Genomic DNA, 23,667 nt, shown 5'->3' on the forward strand with positions numbered 1-23,667 from the left:
ACGGTTTGTCTTGTCCTGGCGTCTCTTGTAGGGTCTTTAGCAATAATCAGCGAAACAAAACGGCTAGTCAAATTGAAAAGGCACTCCACCTTCCCATAAACTATAAACTATAAACTAAGCACTTCCTGTAAATTATGCAACATGACGGTGTTTTTTAAAACCATTTCCCTACTCAATGGCATTTTCACATTCACCCCTGAAGCAACAGGCCCAAAATAACATGATCCAGGAGTCGAGTTTAATTTGTACGAGCTTCATCCCATGCTCACACTTTCAAGTCAAAATGGCTGCATTTTCAAAAAAATCCCACCAGGCGGCGCCCTGTTGAATCGCTGCCGTTTAGAGGCGCAGCAAGGAGACATTTAACGCTCTGATGAGGAAACAGTTGTGCGCGTACAATACCTGATACTTCTGCAAGCATGAGACAGCAGGTGAATGTATTTTATTTACCCTCCTAACCTGCTAAGCACACTATATCTCCCCCATGGTCCACCCGCCCTACCGCCCTGTCCAGCCCAGAGGAGACACCACCTTGACGTTTCTTATCCTGAGCGACTTCAGTTTCACACGCTAATTCCATTCCTTTATGCGGATCTAAGGGCGGCTTACGAACTGCAGGACAGCGGAAATCCAAGTGAGTTCAAGTGATCTAAAACATTTATTAGTCCTCCATGTGCAGTTTATAACCAAGCCCCCGCAAGTGTGCGCTAGATGAACAAATTGAGAAGACCAATAGCACTAGTTTTCCCAGTTACTTCTCATTGCTAAAAAAAAAACACTTCCAGATGCAAAACGGACACTCGTTAACAGAGGAGCCATTTAAATTGAAATTTTGTTTTAATAAGTTTTTATTTAAACACCAAAAACACAAAAAAGGAGACGCATATATGACAGAATGCAATATATCTCCATAATCAAGGTGTAACAAATCTTTGACAGACCTGCTAGTCTGATGAAGACTGGTGTCTTTAATATCCCTGAGATGTGATCACAAACTGCTCTCCCTTTTGAAAAATGTAATTACTTGCAGGGCCAGCCCGAGCTTTCTAGGGCCTCTAGGCAAGGTCTTGAAAGACTTGGAACACTGCTATCATCAGTTCCCAACACAGCCTTACTGTTTTAACTTAAAAGGCTACACTTGTACTAAAACACAACATGACCATTAATATGACCACCATCACAACCCAGATCTACAGTGTACCTCTTTCAGGATAATAAATCATCTAAAATTTAGTTCTTTTTGGATTCCATCACAAACGGATAAAGTTTAAAGTGCAAAAATAAGCTTGACAGTGCAAAAAAAGCAGCTTATATAAGATATTTGGTAGAAAAAATAAGGCCTTTGTAGGCTGATGTCAGCCAGTAAGAACACTATAGGAGAGAGTCACTAACAGCTAACAGCTCCACAGCAATGAGACTCTCTCTCCTCTGACCATGACCGCTGAACCCACTGGAGACCCTGATGTGGACAGAGTCCCCAGTCCCTGTATCTGTACCTTCCCTCAGCTCCCCAGTGACCCCCAGACTACTGAGTCCAGGTCTGACCCCCAACATACTGCACGGTCTCTCCCCATCACCCCTGCAGACTATGTCCATTGGAATCAACAGGACCAGAGTGTCTGTCTTCTGTCTCCACAGTCACCTGGACACCAGGGACCTAAGGATTGAATCCATTCTGACTCCCAGTTTCCACATGTTGATCTGCTAGAGGACTGATCACTGAGCTGCTTTCAGGGGTCTGGGCATCATCTCCCCTCATCGGCTTATAGGTCCTGTCATTCCTGATCGTCGTCCTTGATCTCCTCATCCTGATCCACACTCCCAGGATCGCCATGAGGACTCCAGCAACACCAACACCAGTGACACCAGCGAGATACTGACCAGCAGACACACCTCTGATCTCTCTGAACAGGACTAAGAACAGTACAAACTCTTCTACACTCGAGAATGTCCTGGAGTTAAAAACCTGAGACTAAGAACAAGAAGTTAAGGGTTACAAGATTTGAGGAGTTCTCCTGCACCTCAGTCCAGTCTTACCCTCCAAGTGGGACACAGTGCTGACAGCCTTCTGGATGTGTGAGAGCAACACTGTGTAGATCCCCTGATCAGATTTCCTCAGGTTCTGCAGTCTCAACTCCTGATTCTCCACTAACACTCTGTCTCTGTACTGGGGGACACAGCTGGCTGCGCTGCGCTGGACCCTGCTCCCCTCCCACAGTGACGATCACAGTGCTGATGGTGTTTCCCTGAAGGTCCCTCACTGTGTAGCTCCCCTGATCAGCTGGAATGAGGGAGCGCAGTGTCAGAGAGCTGTTCTGCACTGACACTCTCTGTTCGTACCCGGGGCCAGGGAGCCCTGCGCTGCTCAGTAAGACTCTGGGAGACTGGACAGATCCTGCAGGATCAAACAGCACCTCTGCTGGACCAGCAGTGTTGAGGGGGAGAGACAGAGAGGCACCAGGCTGCAGGCTGTGGACTTCTCAGTGAGCTGAAAAGGGACAGGTAGGAACATGTTGAATATTTAGTTTTACAACAATACCTTGAGTTTGGACTGCGATCAGCTTCATTTTATATTTCAAAATGCAATTTCACCAGTACACGCCCCAGTCATGTTAAGTTCAAGTTATGGTTGCATCACAACTCAATACATTTGCAATTCACTTCAAATGTTGTTTTTGTTTCATCCAGTCTGTCCTCATCTAAAGGAGATACTAACTTTTTAAACCTTTTAATTCTTCTTTGACATCTTAGAATGCCCTTAAACAAACATATCCCCAATAAAATCATTAAGCAAGCAACCTTACCGTTCTTGGTTAAATGGACAACTGGAAAAAAAGATGAATTATTTTGGTGAAAAAGCAAATTTACTGCCATCAGAGCTTGCGATCAGTTTTAGGATGTTGGAAAAACTTTCCCCCTTTCCTCACTGATCCTCCCACAGTGCCTCACATCACCACTAGGTGTCGGTGTATGAGAAAATATCTCAGCTGCGATTCCTCTACACAGGTAACGTTGACACACTAATATGCTGTTCTGTTCAGAGTCGATATTTAAACACACAGGAAGAATCTCCTCTGCTAATATCCTGTACAGAGCAACTTGTGATGGATTCATCAAACATAGAACATGTTGGGATACAAAGAATTTCAGGTGGAGAGCTTCTCTTTGTCTCCTCGGACAGGACTTCGTGAGGACTGAGCCCATCACCAGAAGTATGTGAAATATAGCAAAGAGCTCAGCTCTTCTTCTGCAGGGCGAGAGGAATTTTTACCCAACCAATGTTTCCGGAAAACGTTTTACTCACAGATGACAGCCGGGAGCCGTACTTGCATTCCGAACCCTGTGCACGCAGTTATGAGACCCGTACATTAGTTCCACCTTAGATCGGCCTTACAGACCAGATTCCAGCTCAGCATTTGACCTGATGTCCAAGGGAACTTGCCCATTCTGTTATTTTAGGAAACTCTCGATTTCCTCTATCAGGAATCCGCAGGTCAAAAACGTTCTCCCCTGGCTTCTGGGAGCCAGATGAGTTAAATACGGAGCCAGATTCTCATGCGCTTTATCCAGAATTATAGGAAGGGAGAATCGAGCAGCAACACTGGGCAGTAGTGTAGGTTTCACTGGCTGGTCAGGACATTGGCCTCCAAGATGCCTTGTTTTTGAATTAGGGCCACGTGCATGTCGTCTGTTGTGTTGATTAGTTGTTATTGTCATTGTCATTCTTCAGTAATGTGTGATCAACCCAGTTGGCCTCCGATTTATTGCTCCCTTGCCGAAACTGTGCCAAAGAATAAAGATCTTGGGTGCCCCTAACTATACTGACCATTCGGCTACATTCCTGGCAACACAACTTGGGAGTTCTGATGGTCAGTTTAATTATTGATTATCCCCACTCAGTGCTTTCTATATTTGTAACCCCCATCTTTCTAAAAAATTACCTAGAACAGCCAGGTCTACTCTCTGAAGTAAGTGCTCCTCATCGGCTATGAGGTAACACATGTAGATCTGGCCATCAGAGAAGGTGGTGTGGTGGACGGTCAGAGATAAATCCCCACGGCTGATCTTCTCTCAGGACATCTCGGCTCTGTTCTGGAACCCGTTGTCAGGATAGCCCTTCCCGCCCATGAACTCATAAACGCGGTAATCCGCATTTATGAGTTTGCGTTCGGGGATCCCAAGGCTGTAGGGTTCTCCGTCACAGGGTAGAGTGACCAAATCCCTGAATTTCGCCGTCACCGGGACATGTTCCGAGGAGACTGGGCGATGGGGAAAAAAAAGCAAGAACGTGTGAGGGAATTTCAGAATAAATTAAATCCCATCCCTCCGTTTTCTGATCACTATTTCCAATTAAGAGTTGCGGGGGATGCCAGAGCCCATCCCAGCATGCAAAAGGTGCAAGGCAAGGTACAAACCACATGAGACGCCAGGCATACTCTGGGACACACACACCCAGAAGCCCAAACAACAGGAAAGAGGGTGAGGCTCATCTAAATAAGGGGTCTCCAAACCTGGTCCTGAAGAACCTCAATCCAGTTAGAGAAGTAGTCTGGGTCCAGTTAGTCCAGGAGTCCGTGTCCCTGGTCCAGTTAGTCCAGGGGGTCTGTGACTCCTGTCCAGTAAGTAAAGGGGTCCGTGTCCCTGGTCCAGTTAGTACAGGGGTCTGTGTCCCCAGTCATTACAGGGGTCTGTGACCCTTGTCCAGTTACTACAGGGGTCTGTGACTCTGGTCCAGTTACTACAGGGCTCCCCAAAAGCTGCCTCACCTGATGACCGAATCAGCAACAGAATCCATGTGGTTGACCTGTAGTAACAATAACAATAATTCCTTAAATTTAAAAGTGGACATTCCATTCAAAGAGCTTTACAGGTCATATGGATCTCCTCCACCCCCACCAGAGTGCATCGAAGAGTAATGAAGCCAGTTCAGAGATGGGAATTATTAGGAGGCCATGACTGGTAAAGGCCAGGGGGAAGTTTGGCCAGGACACTGGGATAACACCCCTACTCTTTTCCAGAAACACCCTGGGATTTTTAATGAGCACAGTGACTCAGGACCTTTGTTTTACAGTATATCTCATCCGAAAGATGGCACCTTTTTACAGTCCAGTGTCCCCGTCACTATACTGGGGCATTAGGACCCACACAGACCGCAGGGTGAGCGCCCCCTGCTGGTCCCACTAACACTTCTTCCACCAGCAACCTCAGTTTTCCCAGGAGTCTCCCATCTAGGTCCTGGCTAGGCTCACACCTGCTGAGCTCCAGTGGGGCTACAAGCTGGGAGCTGCAGGGTGATATAGCTGCTGTCCCTGCTGTAATAAAGTAAAGCAAGGTTTTACACATACTGGAAAAGACTGTCGGTGTAGCTCAGAAATCATCTGGAATACTCTGATCCTCAGTTTGGAGTTACTGTCGGCTGTGGATGGAATATTCATGTGCTACCATTGTCTTATAACACTTCTCTGCCTCTGAGCTGAACTAAATGCACGCTCCAGAAGTAAAATATCTGTTAATACAAAATAATATTATTTGATAACAAAAATGATTAGAAACCACTTTGACAGCACCTTTCTGCTCTCTTTTCTCCTGCCAAGCACTTCAATCACTTCCACTGAAACCCCTGGACACTGTCACACTGTCATCACAAAATATCACCCAGAAACAGAAACAACAGTTAGCCACTACCACACAGCTGGACGAGCTCCTCCAGTCAGGACAGGAGGCTCTGCTGTACACAGAGAGGGGTGGGAGAGGGGAACAAGCTGCCCAGACGTTTTGTTGAAGCCGATACCCTGGCTTCTTTCCAGACACACCTGGGTGAAGGGTCAGTCACCCACTAATTACCAAACCAGCTAGAAGACTGAGAGGCCTCCTCTGTGTCTTAATTTAATAAGGAAACACATGATTGTGATCAGTACCAGCAGCTGTAATCATATCTGGGGAGCCCTGGGCTTAGTCCCAGTTTGGTCTGGTCCACTCACCTTCCTCCTCCTCCTTCACCCGGGCTGGGGACCGGCAGCGCAGAGAGCCGGAGTTCTGCATAGGTCACCATCGTCATCATCACCACCACCACCCTCTTCATCATCGTGCACGCGGGCGTTTATCTACAAGGAAAGATCAAATCACCCCCTGTGCTGACAGAAACTGGTGACAGACACTGGAGTCCTGGTTTGAAAAGGAACGGTGTCCCAGATGGGAATTCTTCACAGTGGGACTGCACCACTCACATGTATAACCCAACAGCGCCCCCTTCTGCTAACATCTCGTAATGCACACTTGCCAAATTCTTCCTGGTCTTGAGTAATCAGCAATCAGATAATGGGATATCTGACAAGTAACTGGAACTTGAACTTTATCGCCATATGTGACTGATACATGTACTGGTACAATGGAATTCTTACTGACAGAAAGTCTCTGGGTTAAAACAAGTGCAAACACAAAATGTGCAGACAGTGCATCAAGACAATATACAAACAGACAGCAGACAATGTTCAATGTGCAATAAATAAGAAATGATAATGAGTTAGATGGTGTAGGTGTGGTCCAAGGGGCATGGCTAAATGTGTTAATCAATTGCACTGCTTGTGGGTAGAAGCTATTTTAGAAGCTGGTGGTAAGTGTCTGTATCCTCCTGTATCTCTTGCCTGAGGGCAGTGGGGTGAAGAGCTCATACCTGGGGTGGTGACTGTCCTCTGTGATGGCCAGAATTCTACCACAGCAGCGGTCCTCATAGAGATGTTTAATCTCTGTGAGACCACAGCCGATGATTTTCTGATCAATTAGGGAATAAGACGGCTTACTCTTGTAGGAGCAGAGTCTTTTGAAGAGAAATCAGAGCTTGATTTCTGCAGCATTAAGATTGCTGCCGGAGCAGAAGTCTGCAATTTAAAGAAGCATTTAAGAATTAACAAGCAGGACTTGCAAACCCTTGGATTGTACACTAGTAAAACCATTATAAAGCTGTGAAAACGATTGTGAATTCATAGTCCTTCACCTAGTTCAGAGCTGGGCCTGTTTACTGCATCAGAGCTGTGCTGGAGAATGAATGGGACACACACTGCACAATAACCCCCAACTTTAGGGCGTTTGCTTGCATAGGAACCTGGTGTCAGGGCTAGATTTCTCTCACACCATCTAGTGTTACAATTGGAACTATTACTCTCCACAGTACAAAACTGGACACAGCCCAACAGACACGAAAGGCGATCTGGTATCTTTTACCGTTTTGCCCAGACATCGCTGCAGCTGTGCTGTTTCATCATTATTTGGCTTGGCTCCAAAGGGTATGTCCGTATGCTGTTCATTACAGCGGTCGACATGGAGGCTTGTTTTGAATACAGATGTGCTGTAGTCATTTAGTAGGCGACCTCTTCATTTTGGTTAGTTCATCAAGCGAGTCGTTCAGTCATTTCCGTGCTGGATTTAAAAGAATAAACGAGACCCCGTAGTGTCCGGTGTCCACCTTGAGCACAAACACAATACTCGAATTCTCCGATAATGATGTCATCACTTCGCTCGTAAATTCGATTAAGGATTCGCGGTGCGTAAAACGAGGAAACTGCCCCTTGTCCTTCAGCTCTGCAGAAACACTCCGATCCGGGATCTATGCAATATTTTCTTTAGCGCAGATACGAGGTGAAGCTGAGAATACACTGCGTCCATACTGCAGAGGGGCGTGACGTGATTTATTTAAATAACACTAACACACCGAGCCCAGCTCAGCACGCACAGCTCGTAACATGTCTACATTCCCGTCGCATTATCCCAGAAATGACTGATAACAGACCCTCTGTTTGCCTAAAAAAGGGGGATTGAACATGTTTGAACACATAGAAAACGATATATGCAAGTCTAAAAGGGGAAAGTTTGTCTCCGCCCGAAAAACAGTTCAAGAACCCCGTCCTTTCCAGGGAGAGGGCAAACGCGCACAAGCAAGAGAATCGAGGATCTAAAGAGAAACACGCATCCAAACGGCTACATCAATTTATCACTTTTTATCACAATTTAAAACTCGTATGTTTTTTTTTTTGTTTTTCATTCCTTTCCCATTTAAAATGTTAAGAGTCCTTCATTTTTTGGTCTTATTTATGGATGACATATTTTGACTTTCAACTATGGGAAGAACAAGTAAAGGTTTATAAAAAGAAACACAACGTTTCGGATGTGGGGACTCTACCTGTACGACTTCCAGCTGTGTTCTGTGGATACAAAATAAAGACAACGCTGGTGCTATTTAACTACTGCAGTCCAAAGACATACAGATGCAGCCATTCAAAATGCGCGGTAAAAACCCGCGGTACGGTAACCTACCCACAAGCCACCGCGGGGCACCGGAGCATACCGCAGGGCAAGTGATTGGCTGGCCAAAATGACCGACAGGGGCACTCGTGGTGCATTGGTTGGTAGTGCAAAGATTTAATCATTTAATGTCTTTACTGTGCACATTTTAATCCGCTTAGTTTTGAATATTTATATGGATTTTACCACTAAAGGGAAATTTTAGTAGCTGAGCATAAAAAGAAGAGGAGCATAACGCATCTGAAGGTCATAAACGATATTAATTTAAAACATTACTGTATGTATGTAAACTGTACTGTGTATGGCTGGTCTTGGTAGTTTAAAGAAAAAATACACACCAGTCTTCCATTTCTCCCTAAACATTTTAAGCATGAAAGTTTTATGAAACGGTACCCAAATATGCGATTGCTGTATAGAATGAATTTTAATTAAAAAAAAATATTTAACACGAACATTAAGCTGTTTACATCTTCCGCCTGAGAACAGTCACCCGTTGCTACCCAACGCAGAATGGTGATTGGCTGACACCATCTGACACCCCTCTGATTGGAGAAAAAAGACGTGCTGGTTTGCTATACCAGGAAGAGGATTTCTTTCAATTCTAAACGTGTATTTTAAAAGTTTAAGAAATAAAAACCTTACAGCGTACACAGATTTCTAAACTGATCAGGATCGTTATCTTTGTCTTATGCATAATAATGTTCACCGCTCTGTCCAGCAAATTAATAATAAACTTTATTTTATATAGCTTTTTAAACGAATAAGTAATTAGATTGCTCATAAACCTAATCACTTGCTTTTTCTTTTTATTTAGGCTCAGATTTCAACTATAGATCGTATTATTAATAACCATAATAACAACCAACCAACAAAAACAACCATATAAACATAATACCAACCAAAAACATAGATAACAACCACAATACAAAATCAAATAATCAAACCATTTTACACTCGCAAGTCCTCCAATTATCATAATCCCGCCCCTTATGCAAAACCAAACCTTCCTCCCATCCCAGTTTATCCTGTTTATCATAAACAAAATCCACCTCAATTTTCAACATAAAGCATTACACAAAATCAATACCTCAACACTCCATACTCAACAACGATAATTCACAAACAGCCAGAACATGTAACTACACATTCCCAAACATACCTACTTTCCATAGCCCCGCCCCTTATGCAAAACCAACATCCCTCCCCTGTTCTCTCTCTCCCCTGGCGGTTGTAATTGTTTTTATTTTCAAATAAATTTTAGCAAAGTCATGTATTTTAAAAATCTTAAGATTTTTCTATTTATGTCTTTATTTAGTGGTTTCATTAGTGACAAAGGCTAAACTTTCTTGGAAAAATGTCTTTTATGTAAACTATGTTTGCTATTAATTCATTCAGGGCTAAAATATGTTCATTGTCTTCTAATGAAAGAAGGGTTCCTTTCGCCGTAGTCGGGAGCCTAGCCTTTAACTAGTAAGTACTGTATTTACTGGGTTTTTGAGGGGGGGGTGTCTTTCGCTGGAAATCTCGCCTCCTACTTTGAAAATACCCGTGAAACCGGTTCAATTCGTCACAGCCAGCCCTCCTGCAGAGAGTTGGGTTGTACTTGCAGTGTATACAGTACACGCGTTATGCTCTTCGTTAATGTCTGTGAAGTTTTATTTAATCTCTGAGCCATACTGATTCTTCTGGAAGCCAGTTTCCGCCAGGGAGTAAAAAAAAAAACACACTATGGTATTCTCTCCAATGCAGTGCAGTTAAAAACATACCTCTGATGCTGCTCCTAAATGAATATCGTTTATGACCATCAGAAGCTTTATGGTCCTTTTCTTTTTCCAGTGGATTGAACAGGGAGAGGCATTTCATGATGTACTTTTCACTGATGAAACAACAGTGGCTCTGGAACAGTTTTCAACCAAGTCGTTTTATAAAAGGGGAGATATGTACACGTTACTGAAGCTAAAAGTTTAGCCTTTGTCGCTAATGTAAACACTAAATAAAGACATATAGAAATCCCTACGTTACAGACTGTATATGGCTGGTATTGGTAGTTTAAAGAAAAAATACACACCAGTATTCCACTTTCTCCCTAAACATTTTTAGGATCAGAGTCTTACATGTGGTTATTTCGAAAACGTTTGTACGTGCTCCTTCTTACCATGTTACTGTTTACCGTTACTGACCATATTAAGTTTAAGTACGCTGGGCAAACGTTCCGAGGTCAAATTCTTCCAGCACGGGGGTACCTTTAAAGCGGAGACGACGGCACCGAAATTTTTTGGCGCGCCTTCTCTTTAAAGCCCTGGGCAAATATGAAGACAGTACGTACAGTTATAATTCAAACTGAATTAAAAACTACACATCCCAGTTACCATGGTGGTGCTTGTGATCATTGCGTTTAACCAACGAAACAGGGCGAAAAATCAGTCACATGACTTTGGGGCAGAGTTTCGAAAGCTTAACCTATCAGCAACAAAGCGAAATTTACACGATAGGCTACCTCAAACTGTCAGTTACACGACTGTGTATGTCGCTTAAGCCACTCCTATTTGGCATTTTAGTTATGGAGGCGAGAAGACGCCCCCCCCCCCCCTCTGGGTGCCTGATTTGCCGCCATCTTTAACCGCTTCGTGTCCAAATCGCAGTAGCTACGCGTACGAAATAAAGTTCATCCCAGCTACAAAACATATATATTTTTGTGGTAAGAGGGAGCAAAACATCAGTATTTACTGCTATTAATTAGTGTATGATTTATAGTTGAAATCTGAGCCTAAAAATAAAGTTAAAATCTCGACAAAGCAATGTAGGAAATACAGAGAAAATAAATCCTTTCTGACATCTAAAATCAGTTTCAATCAAGGTCTCTAAAACGAACAAGAAAAAGAGGATTTTCGGAGGGCAATTACGCTGTATTTATATAGAATAAGTGATTTATGAGCAATCTAATTTCTTGTTCGTTTAAAACAGTGAAATGTCAGCTGCAAAAGATCGCACCAGAAACAGCACTCTCTCTGCCTGTCATAGACGTTCAGGAAAGGCTGAATGAAGTCATGGTGATCAATAATAACAGTTGTAGGACAAGAAACAAAAGATAGTGAAAACTTAAGATTTTTAAGGCTAAAACTCAAATTCATTCTACAAATTAAGGCAAATGAAAATTCAGGACGTTAAAGTGCTAGAGGTGTAAAAAAATACAAAAATGCACATGAGCAAAACGTTTTAGAAATGGAGCAAACAGAATAAAAGCCATGCCTATAGTGCAGAAGAGGGATGCAGGAACACTTGCTTAGATATACAAAAAAATCACAAAAAGGTCTATGTTACAAAAGAACACTTGCTTAGATATTCGCGATCAATAGTCTTATCTATAAACATGAAACAGAGTGAGGAATCAGAAATTAGCATGCATAAAAAACAGCAATTCTGTCAGTGAGCCCTAAATGAATTAATAGCAACTATGGTTTCATGGAGGGCTTCTCAGATAGTTGGGCATTTAGGTAAACTGCCAGGTGAAAGGACTTGTAAACATATTTTGTTAAAGCAAGTCAGTTTTTTCCGCAACACATAAAAGACATTTTTCCAAGAAAGTTTAGCCTTTGTCACTAATGAAACCACTAAATAAAGACATAAATATAGAAATCTTAAGATTTGTTTTATTTAATGTTGGTAGCAGGATGAACTGTCAGGTTGAGCTAAGTGTATATTTTGTAGCAGGGTTGCTGCAAGATGTTAACAGTGAAAAGGGTATTTAGAAATGAGTTATTTCAAGATGAAAATTTTCAGAATAATTGCAAATCTAGCAGGATAGAGAAAGCACAGAAAACTGGCAGTTAGATTGATCAGATTAGTATGAAAAGTAATTTAGCAAAGGGAATGAGAAGAGTGACAAACTAGTATACTTTAGATCTTTTTTTCTGAACCAGGGAAAATCTGATCATGTTTCCCTATAACAATAATAAAAAACTTTATTTTATATATTACCATTAAAGGTGGCATCTCAAAGCAATATGGTAGATGTAAAAACAGATAAAAGGACCACAGATTACAAAGTAAATACATATAAGAAAGACAAGCAGTTAGAGGTGCGACCAAAATTAGAAAATGAAGCAGATACAGACACTAAGTCTTCTGAAAAGAAAGGTTCTGAGGTTAGATTTAAATGCACTCAGGGTACGTGACTGATATCACTGGGAATACAAATTGAGAGCTCTGGGGTGCAGCTGGAGAAGACCCTGTCACCCACAGAATGTAGATGTTCTTGAGGACAGCTAGAAGACCAGAGTCAGACAGACAAAGGTGGGGGAGTAGACAGATAATAAGCCATATACTGTAGGTACAGAATGAGGATGAGGAATTTGAAGTTGACTCGAAACCTGATAGGTAACCAGTGCAAGGACTTGAAAACAGGTGTAATGCATCCCTGATAGGATTCTCGCTGTCATATTCTGAACATATTGAAGATTGCTCAGTGTGGATTTAATTTCCCCAGTGAACAGGATGTGCATTTATTAATTCTAGGAAAAAAAAGCCTTTCTTAATTTCTCTAGTTCTTAGTTTCTCTAGTTCCCTTTAAAATAAACTATTATCCCACAATGCAGAGTATTAAATGGCCAGTATTTACACATGATATTTGTGATTTAAAGAAATTAACACAAGCAGCTTCTGGGGATTTAAGTGTTGGCTGAGTTATTGCAGGATAAAAGACTAGAGATGTTGGTAAGAAGAAGATAATTTTGGGAAAGCTAAGGAATACACTGATAACAAGAACACTTCCTAATGGGGTTAGGCATACTTTTGATGAAGATGATGAAGTTAACAGACTATATGTTTACATAGATACTGAAATGAGGATTGTATTTTAGATTTTGTGCAGTTACTAGTATTGAACTTTGTGTTGGATGCACATGAATTGAAGGAATGGGCAAACATAGCTGATGCGGATCCACAGAGCCAGCATATTAAGATGTTTATAATTAGAGGTAATTTGTTTAAATAACTAGGTATGGATACTGATGTGCAAGAGAGGTGGAAAGGCCAGCACTATAAAATATTTTATTCTCAGTGAGATGCTGCCATTTCATAGTGGGTTTCTAACACTGTGTATAGTCCATCTATTTCTAATCTCTTTATCCAGTACTGAGGATTTGGAGCCTATCCCAGTAAGCAACGGACACAAGGCAGAATACACCCTGGACATAGCGCCAGTCCATCACAGGACAGACAGACACAAACACACACACACCAGGGCCAGTTTTCCCATAAACCAATTAACTTACCAGTATGTTTTGGAGTGCGAGAGGGAGTCATATCACACATACGGAGAAAAACCATGTAACCCAGAGAGAACATGCAAACCCCACACACACAGGATGGCAGGAATTGAATCTAGGACCCCAGTGCTCCAAGATAGCAATGCTAACCACTTTGCCACCATTATAAATGGATGGATATCTTAGTTATCTTTCTAGTTCACAGGTTTGCATGCATAATTTAATTTTGAAAGGCGCTGAGACATCAGGTACTACTGTTGTATTTATGAAAAAGAAACAAAACAAAAAACATGCTAACAACTGTGCCATCCTACTCCTTAGTTAATACATTTTATTATTCATAAACAGTTAACATTGTTAGCAAAATATTTTGAATTATATTTAACCCTATTTTTTCTTTAGTTTTGTATTTAACTTATTATATGATAGTCAGACTTAATGTATATTTGAACAATGAAAATATATTTTTACAAGATTTTACATTAAGCACTTAAAATTATTATGGTTAATAATAGTAAACTGTAACATGCTGTAACAAGATCGGTTAAACTGCTAAGAAAATCCTTTCAGAGAAAATGTTTCAGGTGTGAAGAACAAACCTGTTCCCACACACCCTGCCCCCACTACCATTAGAATATACACAAACATTTTAGCGTTTCATTCTGAGCAGAAGACCCTCACACCTGAAGAGTGCTGGCTGTGACGAATTAAACCGGTTTTACAGGTTTCAATCACAGATTGGGAATCAGTAAAGTAACACACAGCGCCACTGGATTTGATAATACTGTACCTAACCAAAATCCGCAATATGGAAACAGAACCTGTGTAATTGTTGATAGATGATGTACTCGTAACATTTTTTCAAGACGAACTACAACATTTAAAAAATGACTTGTATGTACTTGATATCTCTAATCAATCCACGGGTTCCAGCACAAAACGAAACTAAAACGCATACCGTTTCGCGCTTCTTATTAGTTGCTCAAAAGTAATTTGACCGTATGAAATGCATAATATAAACCTAGAAACATATACGTGAGCAGTACTTAAGCACTGTAGTATCGGTGTTAAGACATACCTCTCAAATACTGTAAATCAAGTTAAAAATATCTCAAGACCGATTCTGGTCATAATGAAACCATGTTTCGTGTATGTTTTCTTTTTCATCTTGAAATAACTCATTTCTAAATACCTTTTTCACTGTTAACATCTTGTAGCAACTTTGCGACAAAATATACACTCTGACAGTTCATCCTGCTACCAACATTAAATAAAACAAATCTTAAGATTTCTATATTTATGTCTTTATTTAGTGGTTTCATTCGAAGCTTACAATGTTTAGGGAGAAATGGAATACTGGTGTGTATTTTTTTCTTTAAAGTACCGAGACCAGCCATATACTGTATGTTTATGTTAAGATTTCCCTTCAGTGGTAAAATTAGATATGAATATTCAATACTTAAACGGGCACAGTTAAGACATTAAATATACATAAACATATTGTATACAGTACAGTTTGCATACGGTAATATGTTTATGTTACGCGATTAAAAAATAAATAAATAAAACTGAAAGGTCGAGCACCAGCTGGATTCGAACACACAACCTGCCAGTTGGTAGTCACGCAACTAGACCAGTAGGCTACAAGACAGCTCGCATAAGCAGGCAGGCGAAACAGCCCTCCCGCAGTACACGGATATAATCATACCGTTATTAAATTCTTGAGATACGCGATTCCATATTATATTCCCTTTAAATCAAATTCTAAAAGTATGCTTGTTGACTCCGGTATCACGTTAGTTAAAGACTTCGAAGCTTACAATGTTTAGGGAGAAATGGAATACTGGTGTGTATTTTTTTCTTTTCATGATAGGTGTCGCATTTTAAATCATTTTCGTAGTTAGAAATTATGAAACGCCCTGTTAAAAGCAAGGAAGTTTTTATGCCCGTTGAAGTAAAACGAAATGCCTGACAAAGTATGGCTTGGACAGATTCCAAGTGCTTGTACAAATGTGCTAAAGAAATTATACTTTGAGTATACAGCTTGTCCAAAGTCATCCATTATTAATACAATTAGTAATATCTTCAGTAAAGGCTTTGATGCATAAATATTTCTGATAAAGTTAGGTTGTGTACTTTTGTCCAACTGAGCAATCTTGCTTTCATAAAATATACCAACATTTTAATGACTGATGATTAACATGCTGTAATACACAGTTCAAAATTAAAGGCTCGAATGCTGTACATGAGAGGTTAAGCTCCCCCTGGCGGTTTTACAAGGCGACGCCGGATAGTTAGTCACGTGACACACGTGAACCGCGTGATACCCCGGTGGGCGTGTCGCGGTATGCCACGAAATACCTCACCCATTTTGAATGGCTGCATCTGTACAAAGGTTGCTTCTGGAAAAAATGACCATGGTTTGAGTATGTGTGTGTCCTGTGATGGACTGGTGTCCTGCCCAGGGTGTATCCTGCCTTGCACTTGTTGCTTGCTGGGATAGACCCCAGTTTCCCCATGACCCTGTACTGGATAAAGGGGTTAGAAAATGAATGGGTGGATATTTGCCCTTGTGATTCTTAGGATTTGTAACAAGCTGTTGTTTGCAAGCCTATTGACCAGCTTTTTCTGTGTATTTGTGTGTTGAAGTTTCTCCTGCATGGCATGATAAAAGTAGATCTTCTGGGCTTTTTGGTGGGATAGGGGCATCCTGACCTTGTCACTTTGGATTTACATTTTTATTTAGCTTTTCTATGGATGAGAGCAAACACCCACCTAAAGCATAAAGAAAGTCACAATGAAAAAACATGAATAATCAAATCATTTAAATACAGTTGTGTACACAAACTATTGTATAACCCTGTGTCACAGATCATTTTTGAAAGTATTGATTCATAATATAAAGTTTAGAGAAACCTGGATACATATACAGCTGATATAGTAGGCTATGGAAATAAATACTGTAATGTTAAATTTAAATAATTTAAATATATTTATCATCACTATATATATATATGTATAAAGTCAATGTAGTCTTCAGGTGATATTGCATACTTCCTTAATATTTCAGTGTTTGACATTAGCTTGCATGGCTGAAGAACTGAGAGCACCGACCGAAGATCAGCATTGTCATAACCCACCTCCTTCATGAGGAATGAACCAGGGAGACCGCTACAAGGGTGAAGTTGAGGTGGAAGAAGAGGTGCTAGATTTTCACCCAGGGAGCTATTATGTTAAACACTGTTAAGCATTAAGACAGTCACACAACCTTTACTGCAATTTCCCCCACAGGATCAATTAAGTATCTATTTAGATTGTCATCTTAAGCATCACGCCTTTTGTGTCAACATTTTTATTACACTTTTAGACACAAGTTATCAGATGAAGTTAGGACCTCCAATTTACTTTCAGTTTCCACCATCTTGTAGTTGTTAGCAAGGGTCGGACAGCTCAGTTTATTACTCCTTATTATCCCAGCTGAGTCAGGTGCAGCTCAGTGTGACAATGCACAGTGATGAGGCAGAATGCTAGTCCTTATGAACATGTTAAACAAGCAAAAATATTTCCAATTTATAATGAAAATAATTTAATAATAAATATATAAATAATGTCATTTGTTTTAGAAAATAGAAACTGCACATAAAATTAATATTTTATTTCTTAGTGCTAAACTGAGATGAATAGCTGAAATTGCTAGGACTCGTGCAAGTATGAAACTAAAATGGCAAATTTCAAGAGTCTCAGTCAAATGTCCGGATCGAGTTTGTAGTTGTGTTTGTTGTGAGTATTCACGACACCATTGTGATCTCTGGTTTTGGCAAATAACTCACACATTGCTCTGAGAATGCATAACCTGTTTCGATAACTAGGGCCCTGTTGCCCAGGCTATGTTACATTTTTCATTTTTCTAAAGGCTCACACTTGGGCAGTGTACGAAAACAAATTCTAGATCATCTTGAGTGCGACTAGAATTTCTCAGTGTAGCACAGAATACTGATAAAAGAGACTCTGATTTATAATAGAAGTGACTACATTCCCTAACAGTCCAGTTCCTAACCTTGTGGCCTTCACAACTCTGAACTTTGCATCTCTAGAAACAATCACACATTAACAATTAAATAGTCATTACAATTTTGCAAATTAATAGTACAATTAAAGCGTGGGAAACTAGGTTACACAATTTGAAAGAAATCCCAAGAAAAAGAGCATAAACTTGTTTTGCATGTCTTGCAGCAGAATCTACTGATATGGATATAGGATTCTAGATTATAGCTTGAATCTAAAGCCTTGTGTATCTGGATCTAATAATGCTGTTCTTCAGACCCGGAACACACAAGATGCCCCCGGTGTTTGGATGAGAATAGTGTTCCAGTCCTGCCTGGCCCTGTAGTGAAGCCCGTCAGGCTGGAGCTCAGTTTGCTCTGAAGACCTGTTACCCTGTGGACAGGACAAACACCAGCACATTTAATCACCCTGCGGTACGGATGTGGCACTGCACACCCTGGGCTGCCAGAGCTGGACATCTTACTCACACATGCACCCTGGGCTGAGAAATTTGCCCAAGATGCTGGGGTAACACCCCTACTCTTTTCCAGAAACACCCTGGGATTGTTAATGAGCACAGAGAGTCAGGACCTCGGTTTGACGTCTCATCCGCAGGACGGCGCCTGTTTACAGTCCAGTGTCCCCGTCACTATACTGGGGCATCAGGACCCACACAGACTGCAGGGTGAGCGCCCCCTGCTGGTCCCACTCATACCTCTCCCAGGAGTCTCCCCTCCAGGTACTGGCCAGGCTCACACCTGCTGGGCTCCAGTGGGGGGGCTGCCAGCTGGGAGCTGCAGGGTGACACGGCTGCTGGAGGAATGGCTAAGCGTGAGAGAAACCCATCAATCTGCATGGCCCCGGCCTGCTCGATCCCTTCTGCATCACTCATCCAGGGCAGGGGGCGCCTACATCACTCAGTCCCACCTGGCCCATAGGGGAGGATCTTCGCTAGACCCCCATCTCACCTCCTCCTCCTCCTCCTTGGCTGTCCTCCTCCTCCTGGTGGAAAACCAGCCCATCCCACTGCTCCCTCCAGCGCAGGCTGGTGTTCTCCATGGACACGGGCTGGGAGAGCTCATTGCGTATCTGAAATAACAGCACCGGGGGTTGGAGTCTCAGCCCGGGTGTGGACGAGGACCTGTGTTCCTGCGGAGGTTGCGTTTCACCAAACAACATCACAAATCCCTGAAAAGTCTGCAGATATTTTGACTCTGTCCTAGCAACAGTAGAGCTGCCAAGGAACAGAGGTGTAAACATGCTCAAATGGCCAGTCAATGCCCTGAAACTAGTTATATCAGCATTGTCACCACATGACAGGGGTGTTAATGCATAGCTGGGGAAAGGGCTTTGTAGCTTAACCAGTAAAGTAGTAATAATAATTGCTTACACTTATATAGCGCTTTTCTGGACACTGCACTCTTTACATGCTTTACAGGTCATAGGGAATCCTACCACCACCACCAATGTGCAGCATCCACCTGGATGATGCGCCAGTCTGCTTTACAGGTAATGAGGTACTACCCCACTACCCCCACCAATGTACAGCCACCACCTGGATGATGCAACATGTGGCTTTCAGTGGGGAGGAGAGCAGAGGGATGAAGCCAGTTCATAGAGGGGGATTATTATTAGGAGGCCATAATTGGTAACGGCCAATGGGAAATGGATACATCCAAATAAAAATTAAATCGCCATTGAAATTGAAAACCCGTGGAATGATTTTGATGGTGCATCAACAGTCCCCTCTATAATTTATTTAATCGAGCTTTTGAAGAGAAGATCAGTTTATTGGTCATATACAATTTCTTGCATGAGGAATTTCTTTTTGCAGACCCCAGCTTGCTCTCCATGAGACACACAGATAGGGAGAGAGAAGCTTGGGGTCAGAGCGCAGGATCAGCCATTTACATGGCGCCCCTGGAGCAGCTGGGGTGAAGGGCCTTGCTCAGAGGCCCAACGGAGTAGGATTCCTCTGCCGGCCGCGGATACGAACCAGCAAACCCTTACAGCCACAGGCACAGATCCTTAGCCACAGAGCCACTGCACTTCTTACAGATCTGTAAGAAGGGATGAGCTAACATTTCCCATTCTAGGCGTGCTACATGGGTACAGACCTGTCCGCACAGAATTATGCCTGTGATTTCAGATAAATAGGTACTTCCACCAAACACTAAAACTCAGGGGTGTGGACGCCCTGTTGTATCCAATCTGTTGTTCTTGGTTTTCATTTGTCGGAACTTTTTGGAATGTTTCTGAAGGTCTTTTTCCGATTGGAGGTTGTGGGTTATACAGCGTAAATATGGATACAATTAATTATATTTCGATTTCGGCATGTGAGGTCTTGATGTGTTTGTATAGAAGGAGTGTGCAGACTTTCTATGGACATTGTGTTTTAAGGCGGGGTTTACCATGATTTGATAAACTGATATGGTTCTTTAATGACAAGGAGTAGGATGAGGTTTGTACTGTTAAAGAATTAGGGGATCTGCAGGAGACCCTGTTTTTCCCTACCTGGCCTAAGAGATGTTCTGTCATTTCAGGGTCATTCAGGTTCAGGCTTTTATCCAGAGAGATTCTGACCTTCATCACCACCCTCTTCTCTACAGAGACAAGCAAAAGGAATGTGAAGACATAACAGACAGGTAGGTGGCACAGTATCTGCATGGAGTTTGCATGTTCACATCTGCTCATGGCAGACAGCACCCCAGTCTGGAATTGAACTCAGGGCTCTATCACTGCAATGCTAACCACTGTGCCACTATCGTTTCCTTAATGAACTCTGTCTTCTTTTCTACTTCCTGACAGTATGAGGCCACAGCCAGACTAGTGAGCCCAGACTCTCGGACTTGTTCCGCTGACGTTATAACCTACGATATCACATTTCCCCTTGCAATGTTTCTAACTATTGTTTACTTCTTTGAAATCAAACTTATTTATTTTCTTTGCTGCTTTAATGACCAGAACTGAAGCTGTGATCCATTTTCCAAGTTCAATAGTCGGGTCAAATTCTAATAATGGACAAAAACAAGCCAACCCGAGTACAAAGATAGGGTACTTCCTACGTTGACGTTAACTAAACGCTCGAGAAGTGACAGAGCTGGCAGGAGAGCAGCACTGTCATGGCTCTCCCATTGTAATTCCAAAGAATGAGCCAGGGAGTCCGCTGCGAGGGTGACGTTGGAATAAAAGGAGGGGAGCTAGGGAAAACGAGCTCAGAGCTGTGGTCAGCCAGGAAATATTGATATGTAGGAGAACGGAAATGCAAGTTTAGGACACCTCCCGAGTTTCTGATCGGTAACACTATTTGTCATGGAATTAATTTGCAGCAGCAGAGCGCAATCCCATTTTTTTTTCCGTCTCGCCCGCAACATCTATCATCTCCCCTCCCACCCCTTGCTGCTTCCTTTCCTCTTTTCTGTCAGATTGGGCATGACCAGGGCATGCTGCAAAAACAGTCTAAACGAGCCCACTAAAAACCCCAACCAAACACAGATGGTGGTCCGCTTACTCTTGGAACAGAAGAAGGAATACTCCTTGCTGCAGTTGTTGTCTCCCCACGTTCCCGTCATTCATCATACTCCTGCAGTCTTCGTTCAGGGGCTGCGCCTTGTACCAGTTGCGGAAAGTGAGGCTTTCCCCATCGGACCACTTCCAGGGATCGAGGAACAAACCAATCCACACCCATGTGTTCCGTGCCTGCTTGTTGACTACGGCGTTGTCACTTGGGTTCCTTATGACGGCCAGGTCAGTGTACCAGTCCCGGCAGTACTTCTGTGCTTCGGTCCAGTTCTTCTGTTCCTGGATCAGGGTGTACTGGAGCGCGGCGCCACCGCTGCTGCCGGTCACTGGAAACACCCGCCCACCCGTGAGAAACATTTTGTTTCGTGAGCTGGCCTGCTTTTTCTTAAAAGCTCGCAGGGGAGGGCTTGCTCTGCTTTGTGTTCGTAATTAATGTAGGAGGATCCGCCGAGCTTAACCTCCATTTGCCATTATGCAGCGTTTTGGGTCAACCACTGGCAAAACAAAATAATCCCAAATAAATGCATTATGATTTCATGTTTTAACATCTTAAAATGTGAAAAAGTCCAGGGGGGGTGAATACTTTTTCACCTCTGGGCAGGAGTGTGCACCAGCCACTGTATAATGTACTCATAACCCTTCAAAACAGTAAACAGCAATAGACAAGTACCTTACTCCTCTTGGAAATGGATTTTAAGCTTGATGGTGGAAGTCTATTTTCACAGCTACTCTCCCACTAAAGTTGGCCTCTTAACTCTTAATGTTGCACCAGCACCTCGGTTCCCATTCAGGGTTACAGGTTTGCATGGATACATTAAGATGAAGCATGTGCAATGCGTTCACCTTAAGACCTGCAGACAGTAAGGAGGGGCGACGCAAAGGATTGTGGGGTGTGATGTAGCGGCATACTACACTGCCATTACAGAACACGCCTGGCCTGCTGGAAGAGGTGTTAGTGGGGCGAGCAGGGGGCACTCACCCTGCGGTCCGTGTGGGTCCTAATGCCCCTGTATGGTGATGAGGACACTGAACTGTAAAAAGGCGCTGTCCATCAGATGAGACATAAAACCGAGGTCCTGACTCTCTGTGGTCATTAAAAATCCCACTGCATTTATCGAAAAGAGTAGGGATGTAACTTCCCAGTGGCCTTTACCAATAATAATCCCCCTCTATGAACTGGCTTCATCACTCTGTTGTCCTCCCCACTGAAAGCCACAAGTGGGGGCTGCGCATTGGTGGTGGTAGTTTGATTCCCCATTACCTGTAAAGCGCTTTGAGTGGAGTGTCCAGAAAAGCGCTATAGAAGTGTAAGCAATTATTATTATTACTTCTGGTTAAGCTACAAAGCCCTTTCGCAAGCTACACAACACTCCCATTCTGAAGCAGGAATATTCACTCTTGTAGCAGACTAAGTTTTTCTGCTGCTCGCACAGGGCATCTTTCCATTTCCGAAAGCCGTAGCTCCCCTCCCCCTCGCCCGACGACCACCGCCAGCCACCGCCTTCGCGGTACAGTCCCAGCCAGGCCAGGCTCAAGGCGGGACCCTGGACCAGCTGAAGGAGACACCAGGTGTTGGCCGGGATCAGGACTGATCACACCAGGACACCAGTCCATCACAGGACACACATGCACTATCATACACCCTGGACAGGACTCCAGGCCTCACAGGACACACACAAACGCACACACCCTGGACAGAATGTGCATAGACACAGATACACACTTACACTAGGGCCAGGTTTCTCAGAAGCTAATGAACCTACCAACATGCAAACTCCACACAGACAACACCGCAAGTTCAGAATTGAACCCCAGGCCCCAGTGCTGTGTAGAAGTGCTAACCACAGCACAACTGGGCACTCATGGATTATTTCCTAGGAGGAGTTTCCAAAAGGCATTCTGGGCAAATGATTTTAATTATTCTTATGATTTTGCATTGGGCTACATAACCCGACGATTGCTATAATGAACAGGCTGGTTAAATGAGACAATGCTAGGGTTGGAGTTTAAAAAGCAGAATCAACACATAATGCAGTATTATTGTTGTTATGAGACAGGCATGCTGTTCCTTGGGCTGGGACAGGAGATCACACAGTGTATTATTATTATTATTATTATTATTATTATTATTATTATTATTATTATTATTATTATTATTATTATTGAGAGACAGGGTGACAGTTCCTCAGGCTGGGACAGGAGATCACACACTATATTATTACACTGTTATGTTATGTATAGTGTATATTATATTGCCCTGGTCTGAGTGCGTGCATGCCGGTGTGTATCTTAGCTGGCACACAGCTGTGTGATCAACAAAGCCCACATCCAGAAGACAAGTTTGTTTTGCCACCTGAATTCATCAATGAGACAATTTCTGGGTGTTTTGGCTCAGGGACGCCAAATATGTAATGTAGTGGCTCTCTGAAGGCACCAGTTCTGTAGGGTTTGGGCATTTACTGAGACAATTATTAATTGTAGCAGTAAATCACAAAGTTGATTCTTTTGATGGCTTTAGAATCCAACCATGCGACAT

General features: G+C 42.6%; 1 protein-coding gene across 1 annotated transcript; it reads right to left on the reverse strand.

The window, feature by feature from the left end:
* Positions 1-3,322: 3,322 nt before the first annotated feature.
* Positions 3,323-7,653, reverse strand: LOC148665817 (uncharacterized). The gene is made up of 4 exons (XM_088631687.1): positions 7,222-7,653; positions 5,982-6,104; positions 4,767-4,804; positions 3,323-4,259 (listed from the first exon to the last, which is right to left on the reverse strand). The coding sequence occupies exons 2-4, from the start codon at positions 6,083-6,085 to the stop codon at positions 4,072-4,074; spliced, it is 330 nt and encodes a 109-aa protein (XP_088487813.1). The 5' UTR covers positions 6,086-6,104; positions 7,222-7,653; the 3' UTR covers positions 3,323-4,071.
* Between the last annotated feature and the right edge of the window lie 16,014 nt (positions 7,654-23,667).

The sequence above is a fragment of the Lepisosteus platostomus genome, chromosome 5 (assembly GCF_059453375.1).
Source record: "Lepisosteus platostomus isolate fLepPlt1 chromosome 5, fLepPlt1.hap1, whole genome shotgun sequence".
Classification (NCBI taxonomy): Eukaryota; Metazoa; Chordata; class Actinopteri; order Semionotiformes; family Lepisosteidae; genus Lepisosteus; species Lepisosteus platostomus.

Coding starts and splice junctions, on each gene's coding strand:
- LOC148665817 (XM_088631687.1), bottom strand. CDS start 6,085: ATGATGAAGAGGGTGGTGGTGGTGATGATGACGATGGTGACCTATGCA. Junction 4,805..5,981: donor GGTGAAGGAGGAGGAGGAAG/GTGAGTGGACCA, acceptor TTGTTACTACAG/GTCAACCACATGGATTCTGT. Junction 4,260..4,766: donor GTTGCTGATTCGGTCATCAG/GTGAGGCAGCTT, acceptor CCCATCGCCCAG/TCTCCTCGGAACATGTCCCG.